Here is a 20,009-nt window from a genome sequence, read left to right as displayed (position 1 = left end):
TGGAGCTGATGTTAGAACCTATTTTCTTAACTGAAATGCTAGCAGTAGAAAGGAGATAATTTGAAGGCGGGGACAGTGGGTGGGAAACTATTTGGGTGTTCTGTGGGGGTGCTGAGGAGGGTGTGATTTCTGTTTTAGAGGGTATCATAGAGAAGAGGGGATATATCTGGGATTTCTCATCACATCATTCAATTTCCTGGGAACCACTGGTGGCATACCAGTTTCCACAATAAAGCTAATATTCTTGTTTTTTTTTTAAAGTTTATTTATTTACTTTTTTGAGAGAGAGAGAGAAAGAGAAAGAAAGCACACAAGTAGGGGAGGAACAGAGAGAGAAGGTGGGAGAAGGAATCCCAAGCATGGTCCGTGCTGTTAGCACAGAGCCAGATGTGGGACTTGAACTTAGAAACCGTGAGATCCTGACCTGAGCTGAAATCAAGAGTTGGATGCTTAACCAACTGAGCCACCCAGGGCACCCCTCTAATAGTTTTGTTGTTAAGGTGTCCGGAATATTATCTTATCCTTTGCTAATAGGTAGCATTTATTAAATATATACCATGTGCCAGGCACAGCGCTGGGTATTTTATGCACATCTTCTTCCTTATTTCTTACAACCCTATAAGATCAGGACTGTCACTATGCCCAGGTCCCAGATAACAAAATTGAGAGTAAGGATATTGTTTTTATGTATATATACATATATTTTAAAATTTAATTTATTTTTTAATTTTATATCCAAGTTAGTTAGCATATAGTGCAACAATAATTTCAGGAGTAGATTCCTTAATGCCTCTTACCCATTTAGCCCATGGCCCCTCCCACAACCCCTCCAGTAACCCTCTGTTTGTTCTCCTTATTTAAGAGTCCCTTATGTTTTGTCCCCCTCCCTGTTTTTATATTAGTTTTGCTTCCCTTCCCTTATGTTCATCTGTTTTGTATCTTAAAGTCCTCAGATGAGTGAAGTCATACGATATTTGTCTTTCTCTTTCGCTTAGCATAATATCCTCTAGTTCCATCCACATAGTTGTGAATGGCAAGATTTCATTCTTTTTGATTTCTGAGTAATACTCCATTATATAAATATACATATATATGCATACACATATATGTGCATATATATACATATATATAAACACATATGTATATATATACACACACACACACACACACACCACATCTTATTTATCCATTCATCTGTTGATGGACATTTGGGCTCTTTCCATACTTTGGCTATTGTTGATAGTGCTGCTATAAACATTGGGGTGCATGTGCCCCTTCGAAACAGCATACCTGTATCCTTTGGATAAATACCTAGTAGTGCAGTTGCTGGGTCATAGGATAGTTCTATTTTTAATTTGTTGAGGAACCTCTATACTGTTTTCCAGAGTGGCTGCACCAGTTTGCATTCCCACCAGCAGTGCAAAAGAGATCCTCTTTCTCCACATCCTCACCAACATCTGTTGTTGCCCGAGTTGTTAGTGTTAGCCATTCTGATAGGTGTGAGGTGGTATCTCATGGTGGTTTTGATTTGTATTTTCCAGATGATGAGTGATGTTGAGCATTTTTTCATGTGTCGGTTGGCCATCTGGATGTCTTTGGATGAGTGTCTACTCATGTCTTTTGCCCATTTCTTCACTGGATTATTTGTTTTATGGGTGTTGAGTTTGATAAGTTCTTTATAGATTTTGGATACTAACCCTTTATCTGATTTGTCGTTTGCAAATATCTTCTCCCATTCCGTCGGTTGCCTTTTAGTTTTGCTGGTTGTTTCCTTCGTTGTGCAGAAGCTTATTTCGATGAGATCCCAGTAGTTCATTTTTGCTTTTGTTTCCCTTGCTTCCAAAGACATGTTGAGTAAGAAGTTGCTGTGGCCAAGGTCAAAGGCGTTTTTGCCTGCTTTCTCCTTGAGGATTTTTATGGCTTCCTGTCTTACATTTAGGTCTTTCATCCATTTTGGGTTTATTTTTGTGTATGGTGTAGAAAAGTGGTCCAGGTTCATTTTTCTGCATGTCGCTGTCCAGTTTTCCCGGCACCACTTGCTGAAGAGATTGTCTTTATTCCATTGAATATTCTTTTTTGCTTTGTCAAAGATTAGTTGGCCATATGTTTGTGGGTCCATTTCTGGGTTCTCTGTTCTGTTCCATTGATCTGTGTGTCTGTTCTTGTGCCAGTACCATACTGTCTTGATGATTACAGCTTTGTAATACAGCTTGAAGTCCAAAGGATATATTTTTTAAAATATTTTTTAATGTTTATTTACTTTTGAGAGAAATAGAGCATGAGCAGGAGAGGGGCAGAGAAAGAGGGAGACAGAATCCAAAGCAGGTTCCAGGCTCTGAGCTGTCAGCACAGAACCCGGCGCAGGGCTTGAACTCAAGAGCGGTGAGACCATGACCTGAGCCGAAGTTGGATGCCCAAATGACTGAGCCACCCAGGTTCCCTGAGAGTAAGGATATTAAATAATGATTTAAAGTCATACAGCTAGTGAATGACAGCTTGCCTAACAGCTATTCCTCATACCTACTAATAAAAATCAACATTTTTCTGGAACTAAATTTTACATAACTGTAAATTGTGTTCATTCATTTTTTAAAATTGGTTAATTTGTCCATCAGAATGCCCGGCACCATGCTAGCTGCTCTGCGTATAGAAGTTAACAGGTCAGATGAGGTCCTTGTTGTCAAGGTGTGCGTGCTAGTAGGAGAGGACAGACACTGAAAAGATAAAGGAGTGGCAGTGACAAGTGCCAGAAGAAAATAAAACAGGGTGAAGTGATAGAGAGTGGTTGGGAGGTGAAGCAAGGAGTGCACCTCCATTGGTCAGGGCAGTCGGCGACAGCCCTTGCCAGGTGGCTGGAGTGTGGTGAAAGAGGAGCGTGAAAGGAGATGAGGTCGCAGAGGTAGTCAGGTGCTGGACCAAGTAGGACTTTGTAGGTTGTTCAACAGAATTTAGGTTGTATTCTAAAGGCAGTGAGAAGGCACTGGATGCTTTGCAGTGGTGGCGGGTTGGGGGAGGATAACCTGTGTTATGTTCTCTGGAAAGTGAAATGGAACCAGGCCAAAGTGGAAACAGGCAGAGCAATCAGTGGTCCAGGCGAGAGGATGAAAAGTGAGGCCAGTGGTTGATGAACCGGAAAGAGGTAGAAGTGTCTGGGACACATTTTTGAAAGGAGAGATGATAGGTCATGCTGATCAAGACGATGCCTGAAGAGAGAGGTCAGGGACCACGTTGAGGTCTCAGATTTACTCAGAGGTGAGAGGAGACCCGAGCCATATAGCTGCCATCTGGGATGGTGGGAAGCAGTGGATGATGAGGTCACCGTGAGACCTGCAGGGTGAGCGGCCTAAAGCCCATGAGAGAAAACAGGGCTGAAGACAGGGAGGCTCCAACACCTAGACGCAGAATGTGCTTACTGCCAAGTTCCTGGCCTGAGATGAAAGCTCGCTTTTATGTGTGTTAATCACAGTTTGCTGTGAACCTCTGTGTGCCTTACCAGCAGCCTGGATTTCTAGGGTGCTGTTGGGAAAACCCTCCCATGACGGCACCTCCCTAGTCAGCAGGAACATCAGTGTCGGGAGGCTTCACACTTCGCCGCAAGCAACTCGGTTGTCTTTAAGCCTGATGGAGTGCTTCAACCCTTCACAAAAGCAGGCTATAGGAGGCTTTTCAGTTTGTCATCCTAATAAAAATGCCTGTAAGTAAAAACATTTGGTCTTTGTTTTCTGAATTGCATGATCTTTTAAATTTCTGGGGAACTCCTTTACGGTATCGATTGGAAGAAAAAATGGCTGGCATCAGGACTGCCATTGACATTAACCCTTTACTCTTTGCTGAGCAAGCAGGCAAAGGATTCTGGGTTTGGGTTAAATGGTGGCCTTTGGGGGCCTTTCCCAGTTATCTTCCAGTGTGTGGGTATAGCCAAGACAGACGTTTGCCAGCTTTATTAGCCTGTGCTGAAAATTACTCTCACATTGGGTTTCTTTCAAATGGAAGTAATGTTTTGTGACTTAAATACGGCTGATACTGGCTTCAAGGGGATGAGCCCTTCCGCTCTGTCTCATGCAGACATGTCTGATCCCAATGCAACATGCCAGAGCAGGCCTCACAATACTGCAACACAGCATGCGCAAGCCCATCTGCGGGCTGGCAGTGTTGGCTGTTTCTCTTGGGGGGTTAATTCTCATGTGTTATTGTGAGCTATAGAATGTGTGGATAGTAACAGGAAATTGCACACAGTTAAGGAAGATATAAAATATATGTGTTCACTAAAACTAACCCAGTTGGTAAATAGATGTCCAGTAAAATTTGGATGCCTAATACATGCCAGGCACTGGGAAAATAAAATTTACAGCTGTTTACTGTGTGAAATCTAATCCTGAGATAGTTAACCACAATTATTCTACAGTAAACTTAGGGTTTTCTTCTGTGGAATTACTTGTTAACAATAGTTATATCTTACAATTATAATTTGAATCAGATGTTTTTGTCCATTGGTTAGACAGATATGATTGCTGGATTGAATTAAATAGCTACTGGATTTCTAGAGAGTTCCTATAGGTAGTTGACATTTTTTAAAATCAAGGTAAATAAATGTTTATGTATTTAAATATTAACTGACACGATGACTTTAAAATATATTTTGAGTTGTTCACTTACTAAATATACAGCTGATTTTATAATAGCAGCAAACCCTTATATAGCATTTGCTGTATAACAGATACGGTTCTATGCTTTATGTACACTATGTTATTTAATTCTTTTTTTTTAATGTTTATCTATTTATTTTGAGAGAGAGAGAGAGAGACAGAGAGACAGAAACAGAGAGTTTGAGCAGGGGAGGGGAAGAGAGAGGGAGAGAGAGGATCCCAAGCAGGTTCTGTGCTGTCAGTACAGAGCCTGACACGGGGTTCAATCCCAGGAACTGTGAGATCATGACCTGACCCGAGGTTCAGAGTCAGATGCTTAACTGACTGAGCCACCCAGATGCCCCTATGTCATTTAATTCTCACAATAGCCCTATGTGGTTGGTATTGAAGTTATCCTTTGTTTTACAGATAGGGGAAACTGAGGCATAGAGAGGATAAACAAGTTGCCCAAGGTCAGCAGCGGGTTAGTAATGGAGTTGGGATCTGAAGCAAGGCTGTCTGGCTCCAGAGCCTGTGTTCTTAATCACTGTATACTTATCCACAATCTCTCCATTATTGATTTTTATGTTTTTCAAGAGAAAATAATGCAATTTAGTTTATTTCAGCCAATCTTTGTTGAGCTCCTCCAGTTTGCCTGGCACTGTGCTAGAAGATTTGGGGGACTCAAGGATGGGCAGGACACAGGTGTACTTTCAAGTATTTTAAATTAAAAAAAATTTTTTTCATGTTTATTTATTTTTGAGAGAGAGGGAGACACAGAATCCGAAGCAGGCTCTAGGGTCTGAGCTGTCAGCACAGAGTCCGACGCAGGGCCCGAACTCATGAGCTGTGAGATCATGACCTGAGCCAAAGTTGGATGCTCAACTGACTGAGCCACCCAGGTGCACCTCAAGTATTTTAGATTCTACTGGGGTTTGTTGGGTACACAGGACTTGAACACAAGGCAGAGTAGGAAAGTCGTTCCAGCCCTAGTGAATAGTTGCAATAAATGCACAGACGTGGAAAAGAACTAATTGTCATTATGAAGCAGTGAATAGTGTACTGTGTCTAGAGACACATGTGAGATAAAAGCTAGACAGAGAGTCTTAACTCCCAGGCTGAGGAGTTTGAACTTGAGTAGGTAGACCATTGAGAGCCACCAGTATGTTTTTCTAAAGCAGAGAAATTACTTCATTAATCCCCTCATCTGTAAAATACCACATTGATAGAATGTTTAAGGAATAAATTAACGCGTTAAAAATGTTTAACACAGTGTCTGGAACATAGCGAGTGCTCAATACATGGTTCTAAGTAAATGGTAGTTATTATTAAGTAAGCTAAGGGAAGGTGGAGTTCCTTTTCCATCATTTATAGGTGTTCTTTTTATCTAGCAATGCAGTGAACTAGGGGTAAATCCAGGAGTATAGCTTTCCATATAGCTCTTGATGTCTGAAAAGTCTTCTGCCTGTTCATAGGCTTCACTATACCTTTGCAACCAGTAGGGGCTCCACCTTTACAAAGTAAGGACTGGTGGCTTTCAGCCTTGCTTTGCCAGAACCCTGTGAGGCTATTGGGAAGCAGTGTCTGTTTCTCTAGTACCTTCTTCCATGTTGCAATTTTGTGGAGGTAGTCACCACAAACCCTCAGTAAGATTTATTACTTAGAGGAGAACTGAAACCAATCTCTGTCACTTTCAATGTGGATTTCTCCATTCTGCATTTCTTATTAATATCTATGGCTTATGTGAAATTCATGTTGAAATTCAGCTTGAAATTTTAGCTGGAGAATCAAGATGTACTAGGACAGCTTATTGATCATAGTTGGTCAGCATTCCTCACTGGGAATTTGGCTTCTTGATCAGTAGGGAAAAAGTATGTGAAGAAAGAAAAGAACAGAAAGGAAAGGAGGATCATCACATGTGGGGGAAAAATTCCCATAAACATTAAGAGCATTCTGATTTTTTAGAGTGCAGATGAGTTGGATAAAAAAGGACCAATTACCCAAATGGAGTCAAATATCACCCTGGACATCCCTCTTCCTAGTTTTCTCAGCTTTATTTCCCATTCTTGTGCATCTGGGTATTATTAGCCTCTTAATAGTCAACAGGGTTTTGTGTTTCTAAAGATGTACAATTGAATGCAGAGGAGAAAGAGAAAAAAATTGTTTATTATTATTTTTTTACATGCCAGGTATATTGCTGTTGACAAACATACTTGATACAGGGACACTGAGATATTAGAACCCCCATTTGAAAGATAAGATAAAAGTGGGTAGATTTGGGGTTTTCATCTTAGGTCTTCTGATTCCTTTTCTCATCCTACTCTCTGTCTCTTCCTATAGTTCAGAATATCTTTAGAGCGATTGAATTGTACGTTCTATACTCAAATGCAATGAAACCAGATACTTTTTTGGCTTAGTGTTAAGTGTTACTTCCAGCCTCAGTCCGTGGTCCACACTAATTTCTATGCCTAACCTTTGTGTGTTTCTCTCTCATTTTTGTCTCGTCTGTTCAATAAAACAGTAGGTGTTGGGGTGAAGTTTCAAAATAATAACCTCAGAGTTTCCTGAATTCTATTTTTAGGATTCATTATATTCTCCCCACCACATCTCCTGGGGGAGAACCATGAAATCCTCCTGCTTCATGATCTTCTTGGCTATTACTCTAGATACACCTCTGTCATTTTGACTTGTCAAACTCTCATGGTTCATGACCTCAGTGGCTCAAAAAATCCCGAGTTCCTTCACTTAGTCATCCTGCAATATTATAAATCTACTAGGATCTTTTTTGTCCAGGTCTACAGGTCTCTTCATTTGAACAAAGAATACTATCTTATACTATCATATTGATATTATTTAATTCTGCCTCCATTTAGGTCAAGATTCCTCCCATCTTTTCGGGAAAAGATTTAGTTTGTCTCTTCCACCTAAGATACATACCATATTGAAATTTTGAGAGACCAAAAGTCTTGACATTTTTTAATATTAGCCTAGTAAAAGCCAGAATTTTTTATTTTGGGGTCATGCAGTATATCAGTTGTTTCTCTGTCATGTATTTGTAATGCAGGAATCAAGAAGAGGAAAAAGGAATGTGCTTAGAAATGGATAGCCCCAATGTGAACAAATATTTGGTGCTTTGGATTAGTCTCTCTGAACCTCACAAGAACAATTTTACTTAACTCTCAAATCCACAGTCTCACCTAAGGCTTTCATGCTTCGATTGAAATGATGATTCAACATTCTCTGCCTTGAAGTTTCTCAAAATCCTTTTGTATCCTTGGGCTTTTAAAACTAAATTTGCCTATTAACGTTTAATAGTCATGATGGAAAGCAGGTTTCTCAAGTCAGAGTTATGGCTTTAGGAATAAGTCAGTAGTAATTAACAAAGGGCCATCTGCTGTCAGGTACCCAAGGCACAGCCCACTTTGCATGGAAGCTTTTTAATAGAAATGATACAGATTTCTTAACTACAGACCTAAACGGTGCTGAGTAATCTTTCTAGTTCCTCAGTCAGATTCTGTCAGGCCTATAATGTTGTAATTCTCTGGCTGCCACCTCCAAAGCTCAGAGACTAAATTTTTCCTATAGTCAGCTCCTATGATTAACCAAGGTAAGTGGAACATCTGAACAAATGGTTCAGTAAATAATCTGAATTTTTAAAGGCAATAAGAGTACAGCAGTAAGAGGCCCTTGAAGAACCATACCCATTATGTGAATCAAGTGAATGTTGTATGGAGAATTTTAAACTCAGTTGATAGGTAACTAACAGGGTAAAAAGGGATACTGAGATACTACAAATGTAGGAACTGCAGAAAACCCTGGGAAAGATAGTTTCTTTCAAAGGAAGAGGGAGGGAATTAACATTTAGAAATTTAGAGAAGGGGTTTGTCCTATAGAGCCCAAACTCAGATGTTGCAGGAAAACTGTCTGGCTGGTGACTCTGAGTGGGGTGTGCAATAAAGCAGGTTCTACACATGTTGAGAAAGCTGCACACTGAAGTTAGGTGCGTCTCTGGAAAGGATCTGCAGCTGCTGGAGTGAGCAGGTGTTAACTGGGAGAGGATCCTGGGAAGTGCTGGCATACAGGAAGTCCCAATTAAGTGGAAGGAAGCAAAATGGAAGGAAGGAGCCAGTGCCTCCTTCCTCTTCAGCTTTGCAGTTTTCCTTTGTCACCCCCTAGTGGCAAAGCCAGACAGAGTGGTTCCCAAAGCTGGCCACAGGAGGGAGGGCGTGAAGTTGGGACAGTAACTTAACAACCTGGCACAGAGGAGCTTACTCTGAAAGCCCACGGCTTCCCAAACAGGCATCTTTAAACCAGCTCCTCCCCACATCCTTTCCAGTTCCTTAATATCATTGTCTCTTCATGAGTTTTGGAGTCACACTTATGAGCTGTGACTATAAGCAAGTTAACTTTCTTTATTTGTAAAAAAAACAAACAAAACAAAACTATTGAGATAGGATTGACATACAAAAGTCTGTTCATATTTAATATAAATAACTTGATGAGTTTGGAGATAAGTATATATACGCATGAAACAGTTGCCACAATCAATGCCATAAACTCCAAAAGTTTCCTCCTTTTTTTTTTTTTTTTTTTGGTGATAGGAACACTTGATACATATTTTTCTAGCAAATTTTTAAGTATACAATGCAGTATTAACTATAGACACCATGGTACACAGTATATCTCTAAGACTTATTCATCTTGCATAATTGAAGCTTTGTACCCTTTGGCCATCACGTCCTTATATCCCTTCCCCCCCCCCCCCCCCCCCCCAGCCTCAGGTAACCACCATTCTACTCTCTGCTTCTATCAGTTGACTATTTTAGATTCCTCATATAAGTGGTGTCATGTAGGATTTGTTCTGTGTATGGCCTATTTATTTTAGCATAATGTCCTCCAGGTTTATCTATATTGTTGTAAATAGCATGAATTCCTTCTTTCTTAAAGCTGAATAATATTTCATTGTATGTAAATACCACATTTTCTTTATCCATCACCCATCGTTGGACCCTTGTTTTGTTTCCATGTCTTGACTATTGTGGATAATGCTGTAGTGAACACGGGAGTGCCCGTATCTCTTTGAGATCCTGATTCCTGTTCGTTTTGATGAGGGAGTGTAAGGCAAGCTGACAGGCCACAAACACCGCTGTTCCCCGCCCCCCCCCCCCCCCCCCCAGATGGGATATGTGTGGTATTCCTCCAGCATTCCTGGCTGCCCAAGAACAAAGGAAAGGGGAAAAACAAATGGTGGTTAACTGATAAGAGATCATAGTCTTGCAGGATTTAAGTCTCCATCACCCCTCCACTGTGATGTGGGAACAAAGGCAGAAGGAAATGGCAGATAGAACTCAATTTCCTTATAATCTGCAGCCCATTGACAAATACTTGAGGCTGGCACAGTAAAACGTTTCTCCCTAACTCCCTACTGTCTTAATGCTAATGCTTTGCTAGGGGAAAAACAACCTTAGCTTGACAATAGCTAGGCCTCCACTATCCTGGGAGTCTTCTTTAGCATATGAAAATCTCACTAGAAACTTCCCCTGGACTTTACCTCCCCTAACCCCATAGTATATAAACAATCTCTTCTCTTGGTTCTGGGGCAGCTCTTCCTGCTCACAGGTCCTGTTGCCATGCTTCAATAAAATCACCTTTTTGTACCAAAGATATCTTCAAGAATTCTTTCTTGGCCTTTAGCTCCAGACCCCATGAAACGAACTGTCACCCCCCAAAAAGCCTCTTTTAGATTTAATTTACTCATTCCATGAAACTAAGATAACTATTTCACAGAACTGATGGGATATTAAATGAAATTGGGTTCATTTTAAGTTTATTTAGTCTGGGTACAGCATATGGCATTAAACCAGGGAAGGAGAAAGGAGAAGGAAAATAAATAAGGAAGAAAATACACAATTTCTGTAATTATTCCAATTGATCACAAGGCTGTAGTTGATATTGATGACTCACTTCCTCCACTACCCATTTCATGTTTTCTTTATGCTCAATCAGGACCTCAGATGGGGTTTTTTACTTTGTGGGGGTGATTTAAATCTTCATGTCTGAGAAGTCTTGAATCCATAGTGGTCTTGTCTTTTTCAGTTTGTCAGTAGATGGGTTATAGTAGCACACAAATATAGTATAGATTGACTTCAAAACCTCAAGGAGCCCACCAACTGTTGTGCTTTTCCTAGCTGAAGATAGTTCAAAGGACAGCAATTTTTCTTTTGCCTTAGAAAGGAGATCTCAACATGTTCTAGACAATTTGACTCCAAGAAATTTCACTGAGGTGATGACCTCCTTCATTTTTGTGGGGTTTACCTCCTACCCTGAGGTTCACATATGTTTACTAAGACATCTAAAGTACTTGCTACTTCCTATTCATCAGAAACAATTAGCAGTGTAGTGGATTGATATGATGATGTGTGGAACGTCAAGATGATTAAGATGTCTTCTGAGTGTATTATGACAGAAAGCAGGAGAGTTGACACAGCCCAGAGGCAATACTTGTAAAGTTACTGTTAGTCATACCAGTTAAAAGCAAACTACTTCTGATTGTCCTTGCAAACTGATATGGAGAAAAAGGTATTTTCATATCAAAAGCTGCATACTTCCAGTTGCCAGGGGCTATGTTGTTTTGTTCCATTAAAGACACTCCATCCCTTGAAGCTTGGGTGGCTCAGTCTGTTAAGCATGCCTCTTGATTTCAGCTGTGGTCAGGATTCCTTGGTTTGTGAGATCATATCAGGCTCTGTGCTGGGCGTGGAGCCAGCCTAAGATTCTTTCTCCCTTTGTCCTTGCCTTGCTTGCTTGGGCTCTCTCTCTCTCTCTCTCTCTCTCTCTCTTAAAAAAGAAAAAAGATACTCTATATGCTCCATCTGGAACATCAGCTCCAATTGGGACCATTTACCAAAATTATTTCAAAATAATAGTAGATAATTACTTTGTTATACTCTTAAGATTTTTCTGCTTTTTCTGCAGGACAAAGAAGTAAGTGGGGAGATGCTAGGTATCACCACCAGGCTGTGTGCAAGTCTTTGAAAATGGTACTCATTTTCACATTTCACTAGGGATATAGTATCTTTTTTCCCTTGTAATGAGGGGAATTTCCAGTGGCTTCTACTTGGCTCTTCCTACCATGGGAGTTTTATTCCTTAAGCCAGAGTGTGAATGTGGGGGTTATGCCAGTTGTCAAACAGATTATTCCAGTTGGGGAATTGATCTCTGGACCTACTGGGTCCACTGTGATTCAAATGTGTGATAAAATGCCAGCTGTGACTGGGCCACCATAAGCCACCACTTTCATTGGTGTACTGGAGTGACATCTTGGGTCTTCAGGAATTAGTGTCAACACAGTGTCTGATAATCCATGTGGTAGGCAGAATTTGGGGACCCATGACCTCTGAGCCCTGGCGTCATGTCCATGAATATATTATGTTTGGGGACCAAAGGGACTTTGCAGATAAATTACGGTTACTAATGAGTTGACTCTAAAATATGGAGAATGTCCTGGACTATCCAGGTGGACTGAAAGACAGTAACCTAACACCTGACACAAAGAGGAACTTAATCTGACTTCCACAGCTTCCAAAGTAGCCATTTTTAAACTTGCAGAAACTTGTTGCACCTCCTTCATGTCTAGTTCACTAATTTCATTCTCTATGAGTTTTGGACTCAGATTTGGGTTCAGATTTCAGGGTTTTATTTTGTTTGTTTGTTTGTTTTGTTTTGTTTTTGTTTACTTACAAGAATATGTGACTTAAGGGACACTTGGGTGGCTCAGTTGGTTAAGCGTCCGGCTCTTGATTTTGGTTCAGGTCATGATCTTGCAGTTTGTGGGATGGAGCCCTGCATCAGGCTCTGTGCTGAATGTGCAGAGCCTGCTTGGGATTCTCCCTCTCCCTCTCTTTCTGCCCCACTCATGCTAACGCTCTTTCTCTCTCTCTCAAAATAAATGATTAAACTTAAAAAAAAAAAAAAGAATATGTGACTTAAGCAAGCTACTTCTGGTCAGGATTCCTTGGTTTGTGAGATCACATCAGGCTCTGTGCTGGGTGTGGAGCACAGCCTAAGATTCCTTCATTTAGCTTCATTTAGACTTATTTTCCTCATCTATAAGCCAGGATAACAATATCCATTTCAAGGATTAATGTAAGTGTTAAATGAAAAATAAAGCATGCATGGAGTATAATTAGCATGCGACACAGTGTGTGGTACTAAACGAGGTCATACTGGTTCTCGTCTCTTTTATGTGTCTTACCCATCATTCTTCCCCCTTTTCTTTCCTGCCTCTTGTCCCTAGTCTTTTTCATTGTGTTTCATTGTGTCTTCTGTCTTTTCTCTTCTATTTCGTACTTTTCCTTTCCTTTTCATTCTTTTCTCCATCATTTATTACCATAATTAATCACCACCCCCCCCCCCCCACACTCCCGCCAGCCTGATTTTGTTCTTTACTTTTTGTTATTCATCTACTCATAGTTATGGTCAGTGAACCTCAATTAAAAATGCTCCCCACTTTTGCTCTAGAATTTGCAGTCCATGTGCTTTTCCTGTCACTGAACTGCTTCTACATCTCCAATCCTCTTAGGTGTCATATATAGAAAGTTTTCCATTTTTGAGACCTCACTGCAGTCTATTGCATAGTGTAGTGGTTAGGAATATTCTCGGTTTCCAGTTTTGCAAAAGCCAACAAATAATGGCTTGATCAAAGGACTTATTCTTCTCATAGGTAGGCAGCTGCTAGCAATGGTTCAGAGACTCGGCCGTGTCAGGACCAGTGTTGCTTGAGTTCTCTTGGGATTCTGTAGCTCTAGGAATCCTGTCTGTATTTAAAGTGAAAAGAACAGTCACAGTGAGGAGGAAGTAGAAGCACCAGCAGTGTGTGTCCCTTTTATCAATAAAAGAAAGCTTTCTCAAAAGTCCTTAACTGGCTTCTACTTATATTTCACAGGCTGGTCTTGTGTCTCTCTATAACTTTTATTTTTTTTAATTCATAAGCTTATTATTTTAGTGTCACACTACAGGCATCTGTGGGTCATAGTAGGTCAGACACTTTGGCAATATTGTAATGTCTCTATGGTTTTGCCTTTTTTAGAACGTTATGTAATTGGGATAATATAGTACGTAGCCTTTTCAAATTGGCTTCTTTCATTTAGTAATATGCATTTAAGATTCTTCCATGTCTTTTTGTGGTTTGATAAATCATTTATTTTTATCACAGGATAGTATTCCATTGTATAGATATAATATAGTTTGTTTTTCCATTCCCCTATTGAAGGATATCTTTGCTGCTTCCAGTTTTTGGCAGTTAGGAATAAAACTGCTGTAAACATTGATGTGCAGGTTTTTGTGTGGACATAAGTTTTCATCTTTGGATAAATACATGGGAACACGATTGGTGAATTGTACGGTAAGCCTATGTTTAGCTTGGTAAGAAATAGCCCAGCTGTCTTTCAAAGTGGCCCTACCATTTAGCTTTCCCACCAGCAGTGACAATTCTTGTTGCTCCATTAACATTTCCCAGCATTTGGTATTGTCATTGCTTTGGATTTAGCCACTCTAATAGGCGTGCACATTGGACCCTTTTTTACTCTTTTCCTTCCATTTAGAATGACCTTTAAGGCCTCAAAGATTACCTCCCTTGTGAAACTTTCCCAGGTGCTGCCCCCAACATGGTCCCTGCTGGTCCCAAATGATCTTTTCCTTTTTGAAATCCTGTTTCTGGCTCTTTTGTCTTCTTCTTTGTAGTCTACATAACTAAGATACTACTTTCCACAGCAGTGGCCATCTAAAGCCTCTCCAAAATTTCTGAGAGTTCCTGAGTATTACTTACTTGTAGGTCCCCCTGCTCTGAGTTCTGGGTTGTCTCCAACTCCTTTGAGTCAACCCAGACATAAAACTCAGCTCTTTCCTTGGTGTTCACAGGAAAGTTGACCTACTGTAACAGGGATTGTATGAGTTTAGTAACTTAATGGGGATGAAACATGGAGTAATACTCATGACTTCCTTACTGGGTCTCTCCTCTGTTCTTTCATCTCCTCACTCCCTTTCTGGAATAAAAAAAGAATTCTTCTCTCTGTCTCGTTTGTAATTATTTCACATCCTTGTTTCTCAGCACCCATTGTAAGTTGGACTACCAAGGCTTATTGGCCACAAAAGCATCCCCCTAAGACAGGGAGATTTTTTTTTTTTCTACCAACTACTAAGAGAATGCAGTTTATTTGTTATATTGTTTGTAGCTATTTTCACACATATACTTTTTATTTCTGGATAGTAAAGTCCTCAGGGATAAGAATTAAGTCTTCATCTTCCTGATCTCCATAGTTCCTCCATACACTTTATATGACTTCGGTTTCTTTTAAAAAGAAACAAATGTACTTCTTTGAAGGAGGCATTAACACATTATCACATTTTATTTACAAGTAGAAACACAGACTATGGTTTGTTTGCCCAGTTATAATATTTATTAAGAAATGACAGAAAACACTATATGACAGATGTAAATGAAATAGCCAACAGGCAAGATCCTTATGATCCCCCCCCCCCCTCTAAAATAGGGATGAAATCAGATGTTGAAATATGAAAAAGTCTAGCCTACTTCTTAGAAGCTGAATGTTGGGTGAAGGGCTTCCATTCTCTCTGGCGACATCTGAGGAAAGTCACGTGGCTGTACCCTGGTGTCTTTGATGTTAGAAAAAATGTTATTAAATGTAGCAAAAAGATTATAAGGCAGGGAAGAATTAGACTTCTGGGTAGTTCTAAAGGATTAATTCCACAATATGTCAGTTATTTTAGACCCTGAAGAAAAATCAGAAATAGTATATCCAAAGCATTTTGATAATCAGCTGGTATGTTTGCAGCATTTCTGTGTCCGTAGTGGGGAATCAATGTATTCAGTGGAGTATCAATGTATTCATTGCAGAGTGATATCAGGTAGAGCCCATATACTTGGCAGCCCCCATTACAAAAACCCAAATGGAAGTCGTAGAACTTGTGGTGGTCCAGGGGTGGTTGACGAGATACACTGTTCAGAGATACTGTGTCCTGGGCAACTGGAAATCAACAACCTGGCTTTTTAACAGGTGGGCTCACAGCAGGTGGGCTGGCAGCAGCTGGGCTGACAGCAGTAGCAGCAGCAGGCAGGGCGGCAGCAGGACTGTCCACAGTAGGACGGGCGGCAGCAGGAGGCCTGGGCGTGGTGCAGCTGGCAGCAGGTGGGGGGTATGCAGCTCACCACACAGCAGGGGGGCAGGCAGGTGTCCTCCACGCGGCAGTCAGGGCGGCACCACCTGACGCGGCAGCTCACGGCTCCGCAGCCACCCTCCTGGCCGCCACCAGTGCCACAGCCGGTCCCGCAGCAGCTGTTCTGGCAGCAGCTGGGCTGGCAGCAGCTGGTCTGGCAGCAGCTGTTCTGGCAGCAGCTGGGCTGGCAGCAGCTGGTCTGGCAGCAGCTGGGCTGGCAGCAGCTGGTCTGGCAGCAGCTGGGCTGGCAGCAGCTGTTCTGGCAGCAGTTGGGCTGGCAGCAGCTGGAGCCACAGTTCCCGCTGGTGGAGCAGGTGGGAAATCCACAGAAGCTAGTGGAGCAGCAGGCCATGGTGTCAGGAGCTGGGCTGAGAGTTGGGTTGCTTAGAGGTGTTTTGGTGGTAAGGTCTATGTCAGGCCTTTTATATATCTGAGCCAGCTTCTATTTATAAAAATTTTAACATGTCTTCCTTGTTTTTGTTTTAAATTTGTTCCTCATTGGACCTCTGATTGGCTTACATTGAAATACTTATGACCTATTATGAGCAGCAGTTTAGAAATTGGTTTGTTTTGTAGTTTCATTTGGACTGCTTGTGTTGGTCCTTTGCAAATCTTTGGAATACATTTGTGGTTTTCCATGTTCAAAGAGTCCTTCCATTTTAGCCCTTGCCAACGCCCTCATTTTGTAGAGGTGGTTATTCCATGTGACGTTTTGTCCATATCTCTAAGATAATTGTGCTCTTAGTTTAAACTATTATTTTTTTCTTCTGACTATATAGACTGAATTCTTTTGCATTTAGGATATCAGAACATCCACTGAACTGAAAAGAGTACTCTTTGTGTATAATTCAAAGCTTCCTACTGGGGTACCTGGGTGGCTCAGTTGGTTAAGCATCCGACTCTTGATTTCAATTCAGGTCATGATCTCACGATTCGTGAAATCAAACCCCATGTTGGGGCTCTGCGCTGACAGTGTGAAGCCTACTTGGGATTCTCTCTCTCTCCCTCTCTCTGCCCCTTCTTGCTTTTGTGTGTGCATGCTCTCTCTCTCTGTCTCTCTCTCTCCCTCAAATAAATAAACATTAAAAAAACTTCAAACTAATTTACTCCAACATAAAGTCAATGACTACTATAGTTCCTTTGATTTCAATCAATTTGAAATGTGTAACTATTATTCATATTCTAGGCCAGAAATCTTTTCTTGTGAACAAGTGACGTAGTATATATAAAGATAGCAGAGTACTAAGCATCAGGTAGGACTTTAATAAATGCTTACTAAATCTGATTTTGAATGGGTGGAGTAAAAGACATGATTCATGGATGCATGTACCACTTGTAAATGATTTAATAGAACTTTCAAGCTGTAGAGCCTCTCGTGGAGGAGTCCTTATTATTGTCAAAAGACATTAGGAAGTGCTGAAATATTTTTCTGTGTTTCATAGTTGAACCAAGTCTCAGGGAAAAACATCTGGGAGTTGTGACATTTTGAAGGACATTCTTCCTTGAAACGCATAATCTTGTGTTTGATCTATCATTGCTACCAATTAAATGATAGAGGTAAGTGCTGGCAGCTTATAAAAAACTTGGAAAATATTTTTCTTAAAGTATCCTATATTTTGTCCTATTGTATTTTGTATTGCACTGAAATACTTAATAAGGAGTTAAAAAATTAAAAGGTTTTTTTTTTTTTTTTTGCTCTAGATTTGTCTTAAGTTTCCAAGAGAATATCTTTCAAATTGGGTTGCAAAGTACAACCTAAATAGTTGTTTGAGATTTCTAATACATGTGTCTGACAAACGATGTTGGTAGAACTCACGGGGTATCTCCCAGGCTGTTTGTTCTATCCTTGTTTAGGTCAGAGATACACTTTGTATGTACTTCCAGTAAAGTGTTGGGAGTTGAAACTTGGAGGGCAATTTGGAGACCAGGGGGAAGAATATAATAGCCTAAGACATAGGAATTAAGCCTAAATGCTCTTGGAAAACAGTATTTAATAGATAGTATCTGGTAGATATTTTACAATCTATTTAATAAGTAATATAATCTCTAGATATTAGGTACACATGAAGGAGAACATCTAGTATATAAACTGGAGGGGGATTAAAATGGTAGAGCTACATGTAGGTAGAAATCCCATAGATTTGATCAACCTGAAAATTTTAGCCAAAAGTTGCTTTACTGGTTTAGACCTAATTATTACAGGTTAGAGCATTTAACTATTTGAATAACTGTAAAGATTATTTAATGCATGGAGCATTTTGTTAACTGATGGATTCAAGCATAGTGTAATTAGTATTCAGCCTGTCTGGTTTAGACCTCATGTGTATGCTTTAGGATTATTATAAAAATGCAAATCCACTCTCCTTGAATTCCAGCTAAAGATGGACAAGCTTAGAGGTAGAAGAAAGAAAATAACCCAGTTTGCTTTACCCATTTAAACATTTTATTTGAAATTAACAGGGGATATTCAAGGAGAAAGCCGGTCTAAAACATGTGGGGATCAAGAGATAGGGAGGAGACCAGAGATGTCACCGAAATGAAGTGACCCTGGAGCCTTCTCAAGCAAGGCAGGATATCTAGATACTCTGATTGATACATGTTTTCAGTGTGCTAATTCAGCACATCCAAGAGGGTCCTGACTAAACTCATTTCTGAGCGGCTTAGAAACATCATGGTACTTAGCATGGGAGTAAAATTGAACACTTCTTCTGAGATCAGAGCGGTTTGCTTAGTTTCCCCTTTCATTCTTAATCAGCAACCCTGCTTTTAACAGGTGGACTGGCAGGAGGTGGGCTCACAGCAGGTGGGCTGGCAGCAGCTGGGCTGGCAGCAGTAGCAGCAGCAGGCAGGGCGGCAGCAGGACTGTCCACAGTAGGACGGGCGGCAGCAGGAGGCCTGGGCGTGGTGCAGCTGGCAGCAGGTGGGGGGTATGCAGCTCACCACACAGCAGGGGGGCAGGCAGGTGTCCTCCACGCGGCAGTCAGGGCGGCACCACCTGACGCGGCAGCTCACGGCTCCGCAGCCACCCTCCTGGCCGCCACCAGTGCCACAGCCGGTCCCGCAGCAGCTGTTCTGGCAGCAGCTGGGCTGGCAGCAGCTGGTCTGGCAGCAGCTGTTCTGGCAGCAGCTGGGCTGGCAGCAGCTGGTCTGGCAGCAGCTGGGCTGGCAGCAGCTGGTCTGGCAGCAGCTGGGCTGGCAGCAGCTGTTCTGGCAGCAGTTGGGCTGGCAGCAGCTGGAGCCACAGTTCCCGCTGGTGGAGCAGGTGGGAAATCCACAGAAGCTAGTGGAGCAGCAGGCCATGGTGTCAGGAGCTGGGCTGAGAGTTGGGTTGCTAAGAGAAGTTTTTGAGTTTTGACTGCACCTTCTACTTCTGGCCTTTTATATCTGTCCTAGAGCTGCATATTGTCCTAGCATTCCGCATCGTTCCTTGATACCCTTTGCAAAGTCAGTCTCTGATTGGCTGATACCTGAGTTGTTTAGAAAGTTATAAATAGCATTTCAATAGCCTGCTTGGTGATTATTCAATTAAGTCCTATTTTGTTTCTTCTTTGCCCTCTGGATCAAGTGAATGCTTTTTATGGAAGCCAATCAGAGCAACACCTCTTTATGCAAATCATATGACAGACTAGACGTGGGCCACTCCTGGCTTGCTTCGTCATACCTGCCCTTTGTTAACCTTTAGACAGTTTATCTAAACTGAGCATTTTCTTCCTAAGTGGTCACTAAATTAAGGATCAGGACTTCATAAAAGAAAATTTGTTTAGATTTCGAATGACTAACATTAGAGTCATCAAAACATTAATCAACATCCAAAAGAACTATGCCTTTCTAGGATCTGTTTGTACAAGTTATAGGATACTGAGAGCTCTAACCAATATTTTTGCCTTCCACCAACCATGTACATATTCCCAACTGAAACTGTTTTTTTTTTAAATTATTTTTAATCTTTATTTATTTTTGAGAGAGAGACAGAGCATGAGCAGGGGAGTGGCAGAGAGAGAGGGAGACACAGAATCTGAAGCAGACTCCAGGCTCTGAGCTGTCAACACAGAGCCCAACATGAGGCTCAAACTCACGGACTGTGAGATCATGACCTGAGCCAAAGTTGGACACCTAACTGACTGAGCCACCCAGGTGCCCCCACAGCTG

General features: G+C 41.2%; 1 protein-coding gene across 2 annotated transcripts; it reads right to left on the bottom strand.

The window, feature by feature from the left end:
• Nucleotides 1-15,059: 15,059 nt before the first annotated feature.
• LOC109260912 (keratin-associated protein 1-3-like) lies at nt 15,060-19,225 on the bottom strand. 2 transcript variants are annotated; one of them, XM_053893488.1, is made up of 2 exons: nt 18,679-19,225; nt 15,060-15,715 (listed from the first exon to the last, which is right to left on the bottom strand). In XM_053893488.1, exons 1-2 carry the CDS (start codon nt 19,158-19,160, stop codon nt 15,694-15,696), a joined length of 504 nt encoding a protein of 167 aa, XP_053749463.1. In that variant the 5' UTR covers nt 19,161-19,225; the 3' UTR covers nt 15,060-15,693. The 2 variants fall into 2 exon arrangements, with proteins under 2 accessions (XP_053749463.1, XP_053749462.1); XM_053893487.1 differs by lacking the exon at nt 15,060-15,715 and having other exon boundaries at nt 18,281-19,225.
• Between the last annotated feature and the right edge of the window lie 784 nt (nt 19,226-20,009).

This window comes from Panthera pardus, unplaced genomic scaffold (genome assembly GCF_024362965.1).
Source record: "Panthera pardus isolate Hobbes unplaced genomic scaffold, ASM2436296v1 HiC_scaffold_3, whole genome shotgun sequence".
Lineage (NCBI taxonomy): Eukaryota > Metazoa > Chordata > Mammalia > Carnivora > Felidae > Panthera > Panthera pardus.
This window is presented reverse-complemented; position numbering and strand designations above follow the sequence as displayed.